Source organism: Dipodomys spectabilis, unplaced genomic scaffold (assembly GCF_019054845.1).
Source record: "Dipodomys spectabilis isolate Male_0828 unplaced genomic scaffold, ASM1905484v1 ptg000140l, whole genome shotgun sequence".
Classification (NCBI taxonomy): Eukaryota; Metazoa; Chordata; class Mammalia; order Rodentia; family Heteromyidae; genus Dipodomys; species Dipodomys spectabilis.
The window spans coordinates 20,823,260-20,838,718 of record NW_024870817.1 but is presented as its reverse complement, the minus strand read 5'-3'; the positions used below and the strand labels follow the sequence as shown (position 1 = coordinate 20,838,718).

Sequence of the window (15,459 nt, the reverse complement as noted above, 5' to 3'; positions counted from 1 at the left end):
AGAGCTCCCCTATGACCCAGCAATCCCACTTTTGGGCATTTACCCAAATGTTTACAAACAAGACCACAGTAAAGCTACCAGCACGACTATGTTTATTGCAGCATTATTTACTATAGCTAAGATATGGAACCAACCCAGATGCCCCATTGTGTATATATGTGGTATGTATACACAATGGAATTCTATGCCTCCATCAGAAAGAATGACATTGCCCCATTTGTTAGGAAATGGAAAGACTTGGAAAAAAATTATATTAAGGGAAGTAAGCCAGGTCCAAAGAAACATAGGTCCCATGGTTTCTCTTATTTGCAAGATTCTTATCTCCAATTAACCACCAGAAAACCAGAAGTGGCACCGTGGCTCAAAATGTAACCTAGAGCTGTTACTTATTTCCTGGAGGAACTTAGAAGTGTATTGAGTGAGTAATTTTAACTCAGGAGTGGGATGACTGATAAAAATAGTGAAAACTGTCATTCATTTCTTTAACTAATATTGATGGAACATCTATGTTGTGCTAGCAACTCTATAAGATGCTAGAAAATAGAAATCAACCATAATCCCTCTGTTCATGGAGACCAGTTGAAGAACTAAAGATTACTTTAATGGATGTATAATTACAAAGTAAGTTCAGTGCTCTGAAGAAAACATGGGTTTTATGAGGACCTATAACTAAGGAACTTGCCAAACTTGGAAGTTAGGAAAAGCTTTCTGTGGAGAAATAACTTGGGCTGAGATCCAAGGGGTGAGTTTGAGTGAGTAGACACAGAGGGACAGTGAAGAGATCATGCTCAGCAGAGATCAGTGACCAGGTCCCATGAAGGCCTCTGGTATTAAAATGCATGGAGGTGGGGCTGGGAAGGTGGCTCAGTGGTAGAGAGCTTGCCTTGCATGCATGAGGCCCTGGGTTCAATTCCCCATCACCACATAAGCAAAAAGAAAAAAGCTGGAAGTGGCGCTGTGGTTCAAGTGGTAGAGCGCTAGCCTTGAGCTGAAGAACTGAGGGACAGCGCCCAGGCCCAGAGTTCAGACCCCACGACCAGACCCAAAAAATTTAAAAAAAAAATAAAATGCATGGAGGGATGCGGGAGGAGCAGGAAGAGCATGAAGAGGAGGAGGAGGGAGAAAATTGAGTGTGGTAGTGTACACCTATAACCCAAACAATGGGAAGGCAGAAGCTGGAGGATTATAATTTTGAAGCTGACATGGCCTTTGTAAGGAATCCTTGCCTCAAAATGAACAAAACCAAAACAAAACATGCATGAGGTTATGAAGCTCTTGGCTGACAGTCTTAGAAGCATTATTATTAAAGATATCATCTACTGTCTTCTGTTACACCCTGTTTCTAATGTGGTCAGTATTCATTTTGGTTACTGTTCTCCCACACAGAGTAATCTGTTTTTCTCTGGCTGCTTTCAATTTTCTCTTCACCACAGTTTGATTACAATAATGCCTAAGTGAGGAGATTTTTGTACAGCTTTTGCTTAGTACTTTATGGTCTTAAATTCTATAGTTACATATATCTATAGTTACATATCTTTCACCATATTTTTCCAAATGTAGGTTAGCTCTTTCCCTTTTTGTTTTCTCAATGGATGCAAAAGTATTGTTTTATTTTAGTTATTTTCCCACAAATGTCTGAATGATACTTAAAGTCTACTTTCCTTTCCTTCTTGTAGACTGAACCCAAGCCTTACACTAGGCAAGCACTTTATCTTTGAGCCAAATCATTAGCCTACTCTGTTTGTTAATTTTTTTTCTGTCTTTAAAACTAGATAATTGCTACTGATTTCTCCTCATACCTGTTCTTTTCTCCACCATCTTCATTCCACAATTGTGCCTATACAATGCATTTTAAATTTCCAGATATTCAATTTTTCAGTTATTGAGTTCTCAATTGGTTCTCTTAAAAGTACTTTCTGATTATCTTCTGAGGTTTACTACCTTTTCTTTCCCTATGATCATATTTTCTATTATATCTTTGCGCATAATCGCTACTTAAAATCCTTGAAAGTCAGTCTCAAAGTCCACTAGGATTAGTCAGAAATGGCTGTCTTTTAAGAATAAGCCATCCTTCCTTGTTTCTTGGCATGTCAAGTAATTTTGGATTGTATTCTCGTCACTGTGATTTGATTTACACTTTGCAGAAAATATAGGATTTGACATGTTGCTTTTTTCTAAGCAGGTAATTATCTTGACTACATCCAAAGTAATAATCACCCTAGAGATGGGCCTAATTCTTTTCAGATGTTTTCACCTTAGTTGAGAGGTTTGGAGACTGTCTTATGCATGTATTATTTAAATTTTACCATAGATCTGGTCAAAGATCGTGGATCATAGATTTTATGGTTCTGCCGGTCTAGCTCCCTTTTCTAGACTTTTCTTTTTTATATTCAAACATTTTTCTCAAATTCTGCTCATTAGTTCTGCAAAATAGCAAAGCTATGTGTTTCTCACTAGAAATTTGAGTTTTCCTTTGTGCTTACAAGTCACTAAACAAAGACAACAAAACACACATGAATCTCACAAAGATAAATAGAAATAAAACCCAAGAAAAAAAATCAGCCAGTACTTCCTCAAAGCATTAACTTTTACATCTTCCAAGCCAAATTTTGTTCACTTACACGTTGCATTAAATCATCTTTATTTAATATTTTGTCCAGAGTTAATAATTTGTATCCATGGGATATTTTATTCTGATGAAGTACTTTACCAGACTGGAGGAAGCACACTTTAACATTTTGGTACAGAAAACAATGGAAAAAGATGAACAAAACATGTGACACAGTCAGTGAGCATCTTCAAATGGCACTGTAGATGGCAGTGTGGGAGACAAGAATGAATTGAGAAGACCAGTTTAAAAGCCAGTAATGAAACGACATTGAGATACCACCTCACTCCAGTTAGAATGGCTAAAATCAAGAACTCTAAAAACAACAGATGCTGGAGGGGATGTGGACAGAAGGGAACCTTACTGCATTGTTGGTGGGAGTGTAAACTTGTTCAACCACTTTGGAAAGTAGTATGGAGGTTCCTCAAAAGACTCCACATAGAGCTCCCCTATGACCCAGCAATCCCACTTTTGGGCATTTACCCAAATGTTTACAAATAAGACCACACTAAAGCTACCAGCACGACTATGTTTATTGCAGCACTATTTACTATAGCTAAGATATGGAACCAACCCAGATGCCCCTCAGTAGATGAATGGATCAAGAAAATGTGGTATATATACACAATGGAATTCTATGCCTCCATCAGAAAGAATGACATTCCCCATTTGTTAGGAAATGGAAAGACTTGGAAAAAAATTATATTAAGGGAAGTAAGCCAGGCCCAAAGAAACATAGGTCCCATAGTTTCCCTTATTTGCAATATCTAGTATATGTCTGAGTCAAGCAGAAAAGGTCAGATAAGGTGATGTTAGGGAAATGAACCCTAAGATATATATTCAAATGTTTTTTTTTCTTTCATGCGATTGTTTCTAACACATTTATAAGATGATTTCTTTGTTGTTTTGTATGTCCCTCCCCCACAGTATAACCTCTGCTTTCACTGTATTTGATGGCGATATAATTTGTGGAAGGCAAGGGGAAAAACAAATCTTTTAAAGAGGGATACAAGTGGACCCATTGCAACAATGAGATGTACAAGTTGTTATGTCGAAAAACGAACTTTACAACTTTGGTGTGGGAAGAGGGGGGGAGTAGCGGGGAGGATTGGGTGGGGGGACGGGGGCGGGGGGGGGGGGAGGAGGATGGGAAGGGGTGGAAAGGGGAAACAAAGGAGGAGGCTACAATGCTTGATAAGAAATGTACTCATTATCTTGCCCATGTAATTGTATCCCCTCTGAACAGTATTTTCACAATAAAAAATAAATTTTTTTTAAAAAAGCCAGTAATGAAATTCACAAGGTACAATTGTAGGAGCTGTAAGGAGATGGTAACGGTGAGGTGGAGCAAAGGAGCTGGGTTTACATTCAAATGACTTCTGAGTCATCTTACTTCAGGAAATAATATTGATGGGTAGGACTGAGTTTATGAATCCAATATATGGAAGAGGAAGCAAGGTAGACAGGTAAACACAATGACTCCTAGATTGTTTTTTCTCTTTTTTCTTGTTCTTTTCTTTTTCTTTCTTTCTTTTTTCTTTTCTTTTTTTGCAGTATTGGGCTTGAATTCAAGACCTCATGCTTTCTAGGAAGATACTCTACTACTGGGTCATACCTCATATTCTTTTTTACACTGACTAATTTTAGGTATATTCTCCCTTCCTGCCTGGGCATCACCTTGACTGAAATCTTCCTATTTTTGCTTCCTATCCTGCTCGAATGAGGAGCATGCCACAATGTGCCCAGCTTCTTCCATTCAGATCGAGTCTCATGAACTTTTCTTCTAAGGCTGGCCTCAACTGTGATCATTCCAGACCTTCCATATATCTGGAGGACATATGTGCATCATTGGGCCCAGCTGTTGGTTGAGATTGGGGTGAAGAGTCTTGAAAATGTTTTGTTCAGACTGGCCTTGAACTCTGATCCTCCCCACGTCAGTCTTCAAGTAGCTCATATTATACAAACATGAGCCAGGCAGACTGCTAGAGTTTTGACTTGTACCATTATATGAATCAGTTCTATTTCTGAGAGTGAGTTAACATATAACACAGAGAAGAGAATGTCGGTTTGAGACAATTCAAAGGAAGAAATGGACACGGGGATGAAGAATGATTCAGTAATAGCTGCAGGTTTGTGCCTTGAAGGAAGGGAAGAATAAAGGTCTGCTGAAAGGATGTTTAATGTCAACGTGATGGTGGTGATGTTTAATTTTTCTTTAAACATTATAAAGATATTTTGGAATTTGTGAGTTTCTGGAGACACCGATGCCTTGGGAGCCATCACTGTGATCAAAAGTGTTAGAAAATAAGAATTATGCTTGAGACAATACTGGGGAAACCTGCATCTGTATTATTCTTCAGATTCAGCTGCTTTGTGGCTACACAATGTCATTGATGCCTCTTCCTCCATAGAGTATTCTCCCTGGGCATTAGCCAAATGTCCAAACCAATTCTAGCAACTCTATCTCAAACCAATCCTATAGAGTTATTTTTTACATTACCATTAATTGAAGTACAGAGAAATTGATTGTCCACTGAATATATTTATGATACCTTTTCTTAAAACATGATCACTGAAACTTTTGCAATAACCATGAGAGAGCAATTACTTCGTCATCACAGGACAGAAAATGAACTTGAAGAACTACTATTGCCACATCATAGATTCAGTTCCCTTGGAAAGACACTCACTATTAGCAGCTTCCATGATTTCTACACTGTTTCTTTTCTTACATAATTTCTTACATAATTTCATATTCATGCTTCCCTTATTATGTGATTATAACTAAATTTGAGTCTTGCTAAAATGTTAAGACAGAAACCAAATAGATTAGCAAGCAGAAACTAACAAACTGGCCTCAAATATCCAACTGGACTTCTCTGGTAGTTAAGACGCAGAAAATTAGAAGCTCTATTAACACTTGCAGAGAATTCAGGGATCCATAATCATTTAAACTTTAATTTGTGGTCTTTCAGATAAGGAAAAGTTAAATTCATGCTGTCTAATGCCTCTTCTAACTCTAATATTTATGTATGAATATTTGTATATATTTATGTATGTATGTATTGTTGGTCTTAGGGCTTGAATTCAGGGCCTAGAACTCAGGTCCCTGAGCTTTTATTTTCAAGGCTAGCCCTCTGCCACTTTGTGCCAGAGCTCCACTTCAAGCTTTCTGGTGCTTAATTGGAGATGAGTCTCACACACACTTTCTTGCCCACTTTCCTCAGCCTCTTGAGTAGGTGGTATAGCAAGTGTGAGCCTAATATTTCATTTTAACACACGTTTTTATACAAGATGTACAGTTACTAAGTCTACTAAATGTCATATGAAAGTCTGGCTTCCTCTTGGAAGTGTAATTCCAAGTTGTAGCTCCATCCATCCATCCAACCATGCACCCATTCATGTCCTCCATCCACCCGTTCATCTATTCATCTACCTATTCAGATGATCAGGAGGCTTTATTTTGCACTCAGTAGGCAGTGGAGCTTGGCATGCAGCTTAGCTTAGCATGCAGAAAACACAGAGGTGAACAGATAAGAATATGGAATAGTTACAGGTTGTTCTAAGTGGTATGCAGGAAGTTGGAAAGGTCATTGCACTGGAAGGCCAGTAAAGAAAATTCTCTGGGGAAATGCTGAGATGCAATATGTTCTAAAGACAAAGAGAAGAGCATATGTGAAGGTCCTGAGACCTCTGTCTGGAGATGGGCTGGACACAGTAGGAACTATTAGAAGGCAAGGATGGTTGGGGCATAGGAGGTGCTACAAGCCGTGCCTGTGGCTTAGCCTCTAGCATGTTTACTTGGGAACTTCAATGCTGTCCCCTGTTAGAGTACCCTAGAATTTACCACTAACTTCACTTTCTAAAGTCCTAAACTGGACTCAGGCTCATCTCATATTTCCCTTCAGAGATTGTGAGTTTCCCATGCCAGCTGACATCTGGGAAAAACGATGAAGGATTTAGGTTTCAACTCCATGGATGATGAGAAGATAGTGAGATGTTCTGTCAGGGACAGTGTGATATGGTTTGTGAATTAAAAGTTTGCTCTGACCTGTGTGTGGAAACAGACTCCAGGGAGTTAAGAGAAGAAGGAAAAAAAAAAGGTCTGTGGAAGTGGGGTGGAGGTGGGGCATCTATTTGAGAGATTTTACTGATCTAGAGGCGGGAAAATTAGCACAGGTACAAGTGAGCCATTTCACAAAAGCACTGACCCACCCAGACTTTCAGTTAGCAAAACATCGGCATTACAACTTGTTGTTTTCAAAAGCAGACCCTCTGTCTCTAGACAGAGTCAATTTCTCAGTGTTATATGAAAGAGATCTTGGGGTCAAAACTATTTTTGTAGTAATTCTAAGGAGTTGCCTTTGCCTGTTTGAGTGGCAATAACGAAATACCATAGACTGAGTGGCTTCAGCAATAGAACGTTACTTCTCACAGTTTTGAAGGATGTAAAGTCCAAGTCTGCCAATCTAGACTCTGAGGGGAGCTTTCTTCCTGGCTCTCACAGGCAGCTGCCTTTTTGCTGTGTTTTCCCACGCCCAAGACCCAGCTATTGCTTCTAAGCCCCAAGCACACCAATCCTATGGCATTAGATCTGCACCCTTGTGGCCTCTTGACCTTAATTCTTTACTCTAATTTGAGCCAGGCTACAGGGTGAGAGCTTTCCCATACGGATTTGCAGGAAGATATGGAAACTATTCAGCTAGTTGGATTCCCTTTCTCTCCCAAGAATATAGTGGTGTGTTAGCAGCTGAATACAACAGGAAATCTGAGAAATGGGCAAGCTACTAAAACAAACAATAAAACAGTTTACAGAAGTGTAAATATACATACCGCCCTTTACCTACACTTCGGTTACTGTTGAAATCTTTTTATTTTTTTCAGTAAAACTATGTGAACATATAACATATAGGTTCATCTTCAAAGAATGACATCCTTACAACTCTGACTGTGGTAGACGAAGTGGCCACGTGAGCAAAATCTCTCTGGGGTTCTCATTAACTTCCTGGGAAGTGGGGTGGGGTTCCTAAGACCCAAAGGTGAGCGAACTACTGGTGTGGGTCATTGTGGGGTGCGTGACCTTAGCCATCACAGTCTACCTGCCTTAAAGCTCTGGGAATGCAAGCCCTCCCTCCCTTCTCCCGCGCTCCTGCGCCCCACAATCCACAACCCCACTGGCTAGCCACAGGGCATCTCCAACTCGGGGCGGGGGGGGGGACACATCTGTCATTCCGATCTCTCCCACCCCATCTTCCCCAGCCTCCCCCACCATCTCGCCTCTCCGCCCCCCCCCCCCTGCCCCCAGCGCTTCCCACAGCGCCGCCGCCCGCCGCACGCCTACCCGCCAGGCAGGCGGTGGTGTCGATCCACTTGAGCAGCTGCCCCGCGCTCAGCTCGCCGCGGGCGTTGGCGTGCGCCGGCTGGATGGCCTGGCTCATGTGCACCTCGCCGGGCGTCCCGGGCCGCTCCATGTCCAGACTCAGACAGCAGAGCTCCGGGGACAGGGCGCCTGGCCAGGTGCAATTCACCGCAGGCCCGCCCCGCTCCCCCCCCCCGTCCCTCCGCCCCCCTTCCTCCTCCCCCAGCTCCAAAGGGCACCGCGCGGCCGGGCCGCGAACCCCCCGCCGCGCCATCCCCCGGGTGCCAACCGAGGACGACGGCGGCGGCGAGGACGCTGGCAGGTGCCGCGCATCCGAAGAACTTGACGCGCACAAGGGCACTACGGAGGAAGAGCGCCCTTCAGACAGTGTGCAGCACTCGCCTTAGAACCTGGTTTGAGAGTGCTTGACTCGGCTGTGGGTTGATTGGTTGGAAGTTGATTTTGTTTTCTTTTTCTGGCTGTTGCCTCCAGACAAAGCTGGCACGAACAGCAGAAACCCCGGGTAATTCATCTATCTCTAAGAGAGGGAAAATGGAGACAAGAATGCAAAGTATATCCTACACAACTAAGGAGAGTGAGGGGCAGAGGGGGGGGCAGGGAAGGGATGGGGGGGATGTTGAAAGGGCTGACACTGATCAAGATATACTGCATTCATACCCAGCGTCATCAAGTGGCAATTCCTTCGTACAACTACTTAACGAGAATAATCATAACGAATATGTAAGGGGAAAACAAACAACAAACACCTAGTTCAAACTCCACCATCTGGTTCTTAGGCTACTCTAATGGCTCCAAAGATCATTGTGTTACGAAACTGCTCCACCACAAGCAGTTATGAAGGGGACGGAGGCAGATATGAGTAGGTGTATATCCCAGTTACAAGGCTTTAGCTAGAGAATTAAAGATTAGAAGCTGTCACTTTGTTACCAATAGTCTCTACAGGTCTCAAGAAATGCTTTTCAAAACCCAGAACTCAGCTGCAACAACTGTTAAAATTGGTCTGTTACAAAGCAGTTTTACTAGAGAAGCAGCTACATCAGAAATGGATACCTGTAGCCCTGCGCTGGTGGCTCACGCCTGCAATCTTAGCTACTCAGGAAACTGAGATCTGAGGATCATGGTTCAAAGCCAGCTCAGGCAGGAAAGTCCGTGAAACTCTTATCTCTAATAAACCACCAGAAAACTGGAAGTGGTACTGTGGCTCAAGTGGTAGAGTGCTAGCCTTGAGCTGAAGAGCTGAGGAACAGTGCCCAGGCCGAGTTCAAGCCCCATGACTGACCAAAAAAAAAAAAGGATACCTGTACCCCATGTGGTTAAGGGAGCAAGACCATTTGGCTGGCACCTGAGTTCCTACCTATCTGAATGAACTGGGACACACACACACACACACACACACACACACACACACACACACACAAGATATTTGATACTTATGTATCTTTGGCTTGTCAGGCCCAGCATGGAGACTGCAGAATTCTGGTAATTTTGCTTCTCCCTTAAAATATTTGTTTTTATGAGAGGAAAGAAGAAAACATCGACTTGATATTTTTTCAGGATTCTCTGTGGATAGGTTTCCAGTCTATATACACATAAATAAAAAATGTTTCCTATATTGATGAATGATCACAATTTAGGAATTAGTAGATGGGATGATTGTCCAGCTTGTGTTACTTCAACTGTATGGGATGCATTTATCACTGTGGGGTTTGACCATCTGACATGCTTTGGAAGAGGAAAGTGTGGAAGACATTGGGAAGGGGACATCTACACTGCCATCAGAGATTCTGCACCCAACCAGAAGCACAGCCCAAACTTGCAGCTCTACTGCCTGCAGCAGAGCAACCTGTCATATATGAAGACATGAGTGGGATGTAAGTACTGTTGTATTCCATTTTGGTGTTGGGACTTGTTTCTTATGCAGCAATAAGCTGAAGGTTACATGAATGAATTTTATTTATTTATTTATTGAAAGTGTATTTTACTTTGGATAAAAACTGGTGGCTAAAATGATTATATTTATGGGCCAAAGATCTAAATGTACAAATGGATACTCTGAAAGTATTAGAAGAACAGGTTGTAATCTCCCTGAGAAACAGTCATGAGTAAAACTTTTCTGAATAGAACTTCATTACCTCAGAAAGTAAGAGTGAAAATGACCTATGAAATTGTATCAAATTAAAACACTTCTACACAGTGAAGGGAACAATTGCCAACGTCAAGAGAAAACCTACAGAATGGGAGAAAATCCTTGCCTGCTATTCTTGGATAAAGTGTTAATATTCAGAATATGTAAAGACCTCTAAAAATTAAACACCAGGGCCTGGGAAGGTGGCTCAGTGGTAGAGCGCTTGCCTTGCATGCCTGAGGCCCTGGGTTCAATTCCTCAGCACCACATAAGCAAAAAGAAAAAAGCCGAAAGTGGTGCTGTGGCTCAAGTGGTAGAGCATTAGCCTTGAGCTGAAGAGCTGAGGGACAGCGCCCAGGCCCAGAGTTCAGGCCCCACAACCGGACCCCCCCAAAAAATTAAACACCAAAACCACGAATTACTTCATTAATAAACGAACAAGTGAATTGAAAAGACAGTTCTCAAAAAAAGTACTTACTAATGGCCAATAAATATGTGAAGAAATGTCCAACATTCTTAGTCATGAAGGAATTGCTAAAGACTTAATGTCACCCCAGTCAGTATGACAGTCATCAAGAGAATAAATAACCAGTGCTGGGGAAATGCAGGGATAGCGGTGGTGGGGAGCAGAGGACCTCTAAAGTCCTGTTAATGGAAATGTAAATTAGTGCAGCCACTCTGGAACTCAGTATAGAGGTTTCTCAAACACTAAAGCTAAAACAATCATATGATCCTGCTATTCCACTCTGTGTGCATCTGAGAGAATGAAAGCCAACTTAACATAGATAGATCTGCATCTATCTATTATATATACATACATAATATACATATGCACATATGAAAAGTAGATATATAATGACACATTAGGGGTTTTTTCAGTCATACAAATTAAATTATATTGTTTGCAGGAAAAATGAATAGAACTGGATATCATCATGTTGAGCAAATAATCCAGACTCAGAAAGACAAATATCACGTTTTCTCTCATATGTGAAATCTAGACTTGAAAAAAAAAAAAAAAGATCAGGCATCAGTGGCTCACACCTGTGATCCTGGCCAATCAGGAGGCTAAGATATAGAAGACCATGTTTGAAGACAGTTCAGGCAAAGAAGTAAACAAGACTCTCTCTCCAAAATAACTATTAAAAAATCAGGAGGAGGGCATGCTCCAAGGGGTAGAGTGCCACCAAGCCATGCAAGCTAGCCAAGCACAAGACCCTGAGCTCTAACTTCAGTACTGTCAGAAAAGAATATGGCATGAGTATAAAGTGAGGGGACTGTTTGAGGAAGAGGGGGGTGGAAAAGGATGAAGTGGGGGTGTCCAAAGAACTTTACATGAATGTGTGAAGCAGAACAATGAGACCCATCAAAGTTATTTTGGAAGGGGTGGGGGATAAGAAAGAGTAATGAGGTGAATTTGATCAAACCACACTATATCTGTATAGAAACCTTACAGTGAAACTTCTTTGTACAATTAATATACATTAATAAAAATAAAACAGTAATGTTTAATTGCATGTATACACTTAGGCTTATTTTCTTTGAATACTAGAAATTTCAAAACACTTTAGCCATTAGTGTAAGATGATGGCTTTCCAAAGTGGGTGTCTGAAAGGGGGCAGCATGTGTCTGTATATGTCAGTCTGCAGACACTTGATCAAAAAGCAGACATAGCGTAGAAACGCATGATTATGTTTTCTTACTTTTATTATCTCCTGTTTGGATGCCTTTTGATTATGGTTGTGTCTCTTTTGTTGGCTTCACACTGATTTTGATTTTAATAGCCTGTTCCTGAAACTACTCTTCTTGGATCTTTCTGAATGGTCCCTTTCACAATGAAAATGTCATCTGCATGTGTGAACATTCGCAGTCTCCATTTCTCTGTGATGTCAAGGATTTTTGCTATTATGCTTCAAGAAAAGGCGGGCATTTTCCATTTGTGTCCAAAACATCTTTTGAAAGTAAGCAGAATGCAAAGTCAGCCTGATTTTTTAAAGATCATGTGCACAGGAAAACTTCTTTAGAAGAAGGCCAAAAATTCCATAACCATGAGAATAATGAGAAAACACATGCACTCTATGTCCATTTTCTCTCTGATGTCAAGGTTTATTTTGCCATTATAGTCAAAGAAAAAGCCTGCCTTTTCCATTTGTGTCCAAGACATCTTTTGAAGATGAACAGCTTATGAAACCAACCCGATTTCAAAGATCATGCACACGGGAAAACTTATCAAGATTGCCCAAAGTTTCATAATCATGGGAATAATAAAAACTCTTTAGAACAAGCAAGCGGGAAGCAAGTGGAGCTATTTTCTTCCCTCACTCTGATAATGAAAAGTGCAGAGTCTGCCTTGGCTCCTGTTCTATGGTAGTGGTCGAGCTTTGTGGAATAAGACTAAGAAGCACCAAGTTCAAAAGAGAGACTGCCAAAAGAATGCTTCCCCTAGAAGCCCTTATTGCTGTCAAGAATTTGACAGCTCTCTCAGGAGAAGCTTTATCTTGCAGGACAGGATTACACTGTGTTTGGGCTGGGACCTGTAGTAGTGAGTGCCAAGTCCTGGTAGACAGGCCCAGGGTGCCTTGCACACCCCTTGCCTCAAACACAAGGCAGTTGGGAGACATTTTATGGTGTGAGACAAATTCCAGGTACAGGATTGGGTGGTTCTAAGTATTTCCTGCTGAGATTGGCATCTTCACCTTTGGTTGAGGTTATGAAAGTTGCCAGCTCAATGTGCTTAAATTTAAATGCAAGTTTCTTCTGATGGGGTTCAAAGTTTATAGATTTCTTTCTCTCTTTTTTCTCTTTCTCTTCTTTTTTTCTATCTTTCTCTTCTTTCTTTCCTTTCTTTCTTTCTTTTCTTTCTTTCTTTCTTCCTTTCTTTTTTCTCTCTTTCTTTCTCCTTCCTTCCTTCCTTCCTTCTTTCTTTCTTTCTTTTTTCTTTCTTTCTTTCATCTATCTATCTTTCTTTGTTTTTTGTTGGCAGTGGGGCTTGAACTCTGGGCCTGGGCACTTTCCCTGAGCTCTTCAGCTCAGCTCAAGGATAGCGCTCTACCACTTGAGCCACAGTACCACTTCCGGCTTTTTCTGTATATGTGGTGCTGAGAAATTGAACCCAGGGCCTCATGCATGGAAGGCAAGCTCTCTACCATGAGACAGCTTCCTAGCCCATAAATACAGATTTCTGAATGGGTTTTCTTACATTTGGCCTGATGATGTCTCCTGCTCTTCTTTAGCCTCTGGCTCTATTCAAGGGGCCACAATGACTTTGGAGCCTGTGGATCTTCTCTCTGTTTGCACTACTACTCCATTTAGCGCCTGGATTTCAAGCTGACCTTCTTCGTGTCAGTCTCAGCACATCCAGAGACACCTTTATTTTGTTTGAACGAAAGCCATGTGCGGAGGTCAGGCTTCTCACCTCCCCCCACTTGTCTTGCCCAGGTTCACAGCAGGCCCTTGACTGCTGCTCAGGGAGACCATGGCCACCCTGCTGCCTGTCAGTGCCAAGGTGCTAGAGCACATTGGCCACCTTCAAGTACTGAGCATTATTCTTTTTGTAAATTACTGATGTCCATTTCCTAATGGAAATTGAGTTGGTCTTGAGACTTGAACTCAGGTTTTGGGCACTGTCCCTGAGCTTTTCTTGCTCAAGACTAGCACTCTACCACTTAAACCACAGCACCATTTCCAGCCTTTTGGTAGTCTATTGGAGATAAGAGTCTCACAGACTTTTCTATCCAAGCTGGCTTTGAACCATGATCTTCATATCTCAACTTCCTGAGTAGCTAGGATTACAGGTGTGCACAGTAATTGGCTTTCTTTCCTAATATTAAAAAAATGTGTTTATGCTTTTGAGAGATATTGGTTCTGTAGTTTTTCTCTCTCTCACTCCTTCTATTTCTCATATTTTATTTTTTATTTAGAATTTCTCTTATATGGTTTTGGTGTCAGGTTCATGCAATGAATCAAAAAGTGTCTCCTCTACATTCTGGAAGTGATTATGTCCATTTGTTCTTTAAACGTTTGGTAGAATTCTCCTTGGAGATTTCCTGTTTGAGATTTTTTTTTCCTTTTTACATTGTAAATTGACAGCAGAAGATCCAAAATCTAGTTCCTGTGGGGTAGACGTAGTTGGTTCTAGTTTTGTTCTACTTCATCTCAAGGTGCTTTGCCTCAGGCAGAGTGGAGCTTAAATCTCATCTACCATTCAGGTGCACTGGGCCTAAACAGTTGTCCCGTGATGCCCTTCTGCTTTTCCTGGATCAGCCATCATGTTTCTTTTCTCAACTGTTTTTCAAGATTCTCCAGCTCATTTCACCCTTATTGGGTCAGAAGCTCTGGAGAAGAGAACCACCACCTGATTTATGAACTTCCCACTCTCACATGAGTGTTGCACATGAATGCTTAAGTAACACTGTTGTAGGACATCTTTTGTCGAAAGGATAAAGGCTACCTGGCAGTCTCTCACAAGAATGCCATTATTGTTCAGTGAAGGAATTAACCATGTGGGAGTAGGGACTTAGCTTGATTAGTGTTAACTTTAAGTGTGTTACTTAATTGATTTGTGCTACATTAGCTTTTCTTTTTACTAATGGGCATGCTTTCCCTACTTCATAAGATTGCACTTAGGTCACGAAAGTTATTGTCAAATGTAAATATACATGATTCACCATATTTATTTTTGAGAGTTATTTCTCATATTACCTTGTCAATCACGTTCTCTTCACAGAGGTAATAACTCAAGTCCAGAGAATTAACACTGAGAACATGTCACACATCCCTATGAAGTAACAAATTATTTGAACCCCAGCCTGTAGCTGAGGAAATTCAGACAACTAAGCTTAGACTACACACTTAGGGAATAGAGAATCAGAGTCTGACTTTGCTCCGCTGGATAGTCAAGTTGCAGAATGAGGTCTGCAAGAAACCAATGGCAAATGGGTGAGATGGGATGGTATCCAGACCTGCCTGGCTCCACACACCATGCTGCTGCTTTACTCCAATCTGTCCACTTAATGCATTCATTCACTCAACCCATGCCTGTTTATTGTCCACCTACTTTGTCCAGTTGGATTGAAAGTCTAGACAAAGTAGACAGAAAGTGTTAAAAAGTATAAATTATTCTTTTGTACTCGAAGCAGAATGATATACGTATGGAAACTGGCTGACAGCTATATGCAGCCATCAAAATTACATCCTGGTTTTGATTGTCCACTAGATGTAAGATCATTCGATGCACGTGTGCCCGCATATGTGTGTGTATTTAAACAATCACAAACTTAACAGAAAATTTGAAAGTAGTATACAAAGGTCATTTTCTCTGAAGTACTTGAAAGTAAGTTACCAACC

The 15,459-nt window shown here is 41.2% G+C and overlaps 1 protein-coding gene across 1 annotated transcript in view; it reads right to left on the bottom strand.

Moving 5' to 3' along the window:
- Acot12 (acyl-CoA thioesterase 12) overlaps positions 1-8,099 on the bottom strand; it is a 38,479-nt gene extending 30,380 nt beyond the window's left edge. Inside the window, exon 1 of the mRNA XM_042690809.1 lies at positions 7,950-8,099. Coding sequence (XP_042546743.1) covers positions 7,950-8,079 — 130 coding nt within the window. The 5' untranslated portion in view covers positions 8,080-8,099. The remainder of the gene's footprint in view (positions 1-7,949) is intronic.
- Between the last annotated feature and the right edge of the window lie 7,360 nt (positions 8,100-15,459).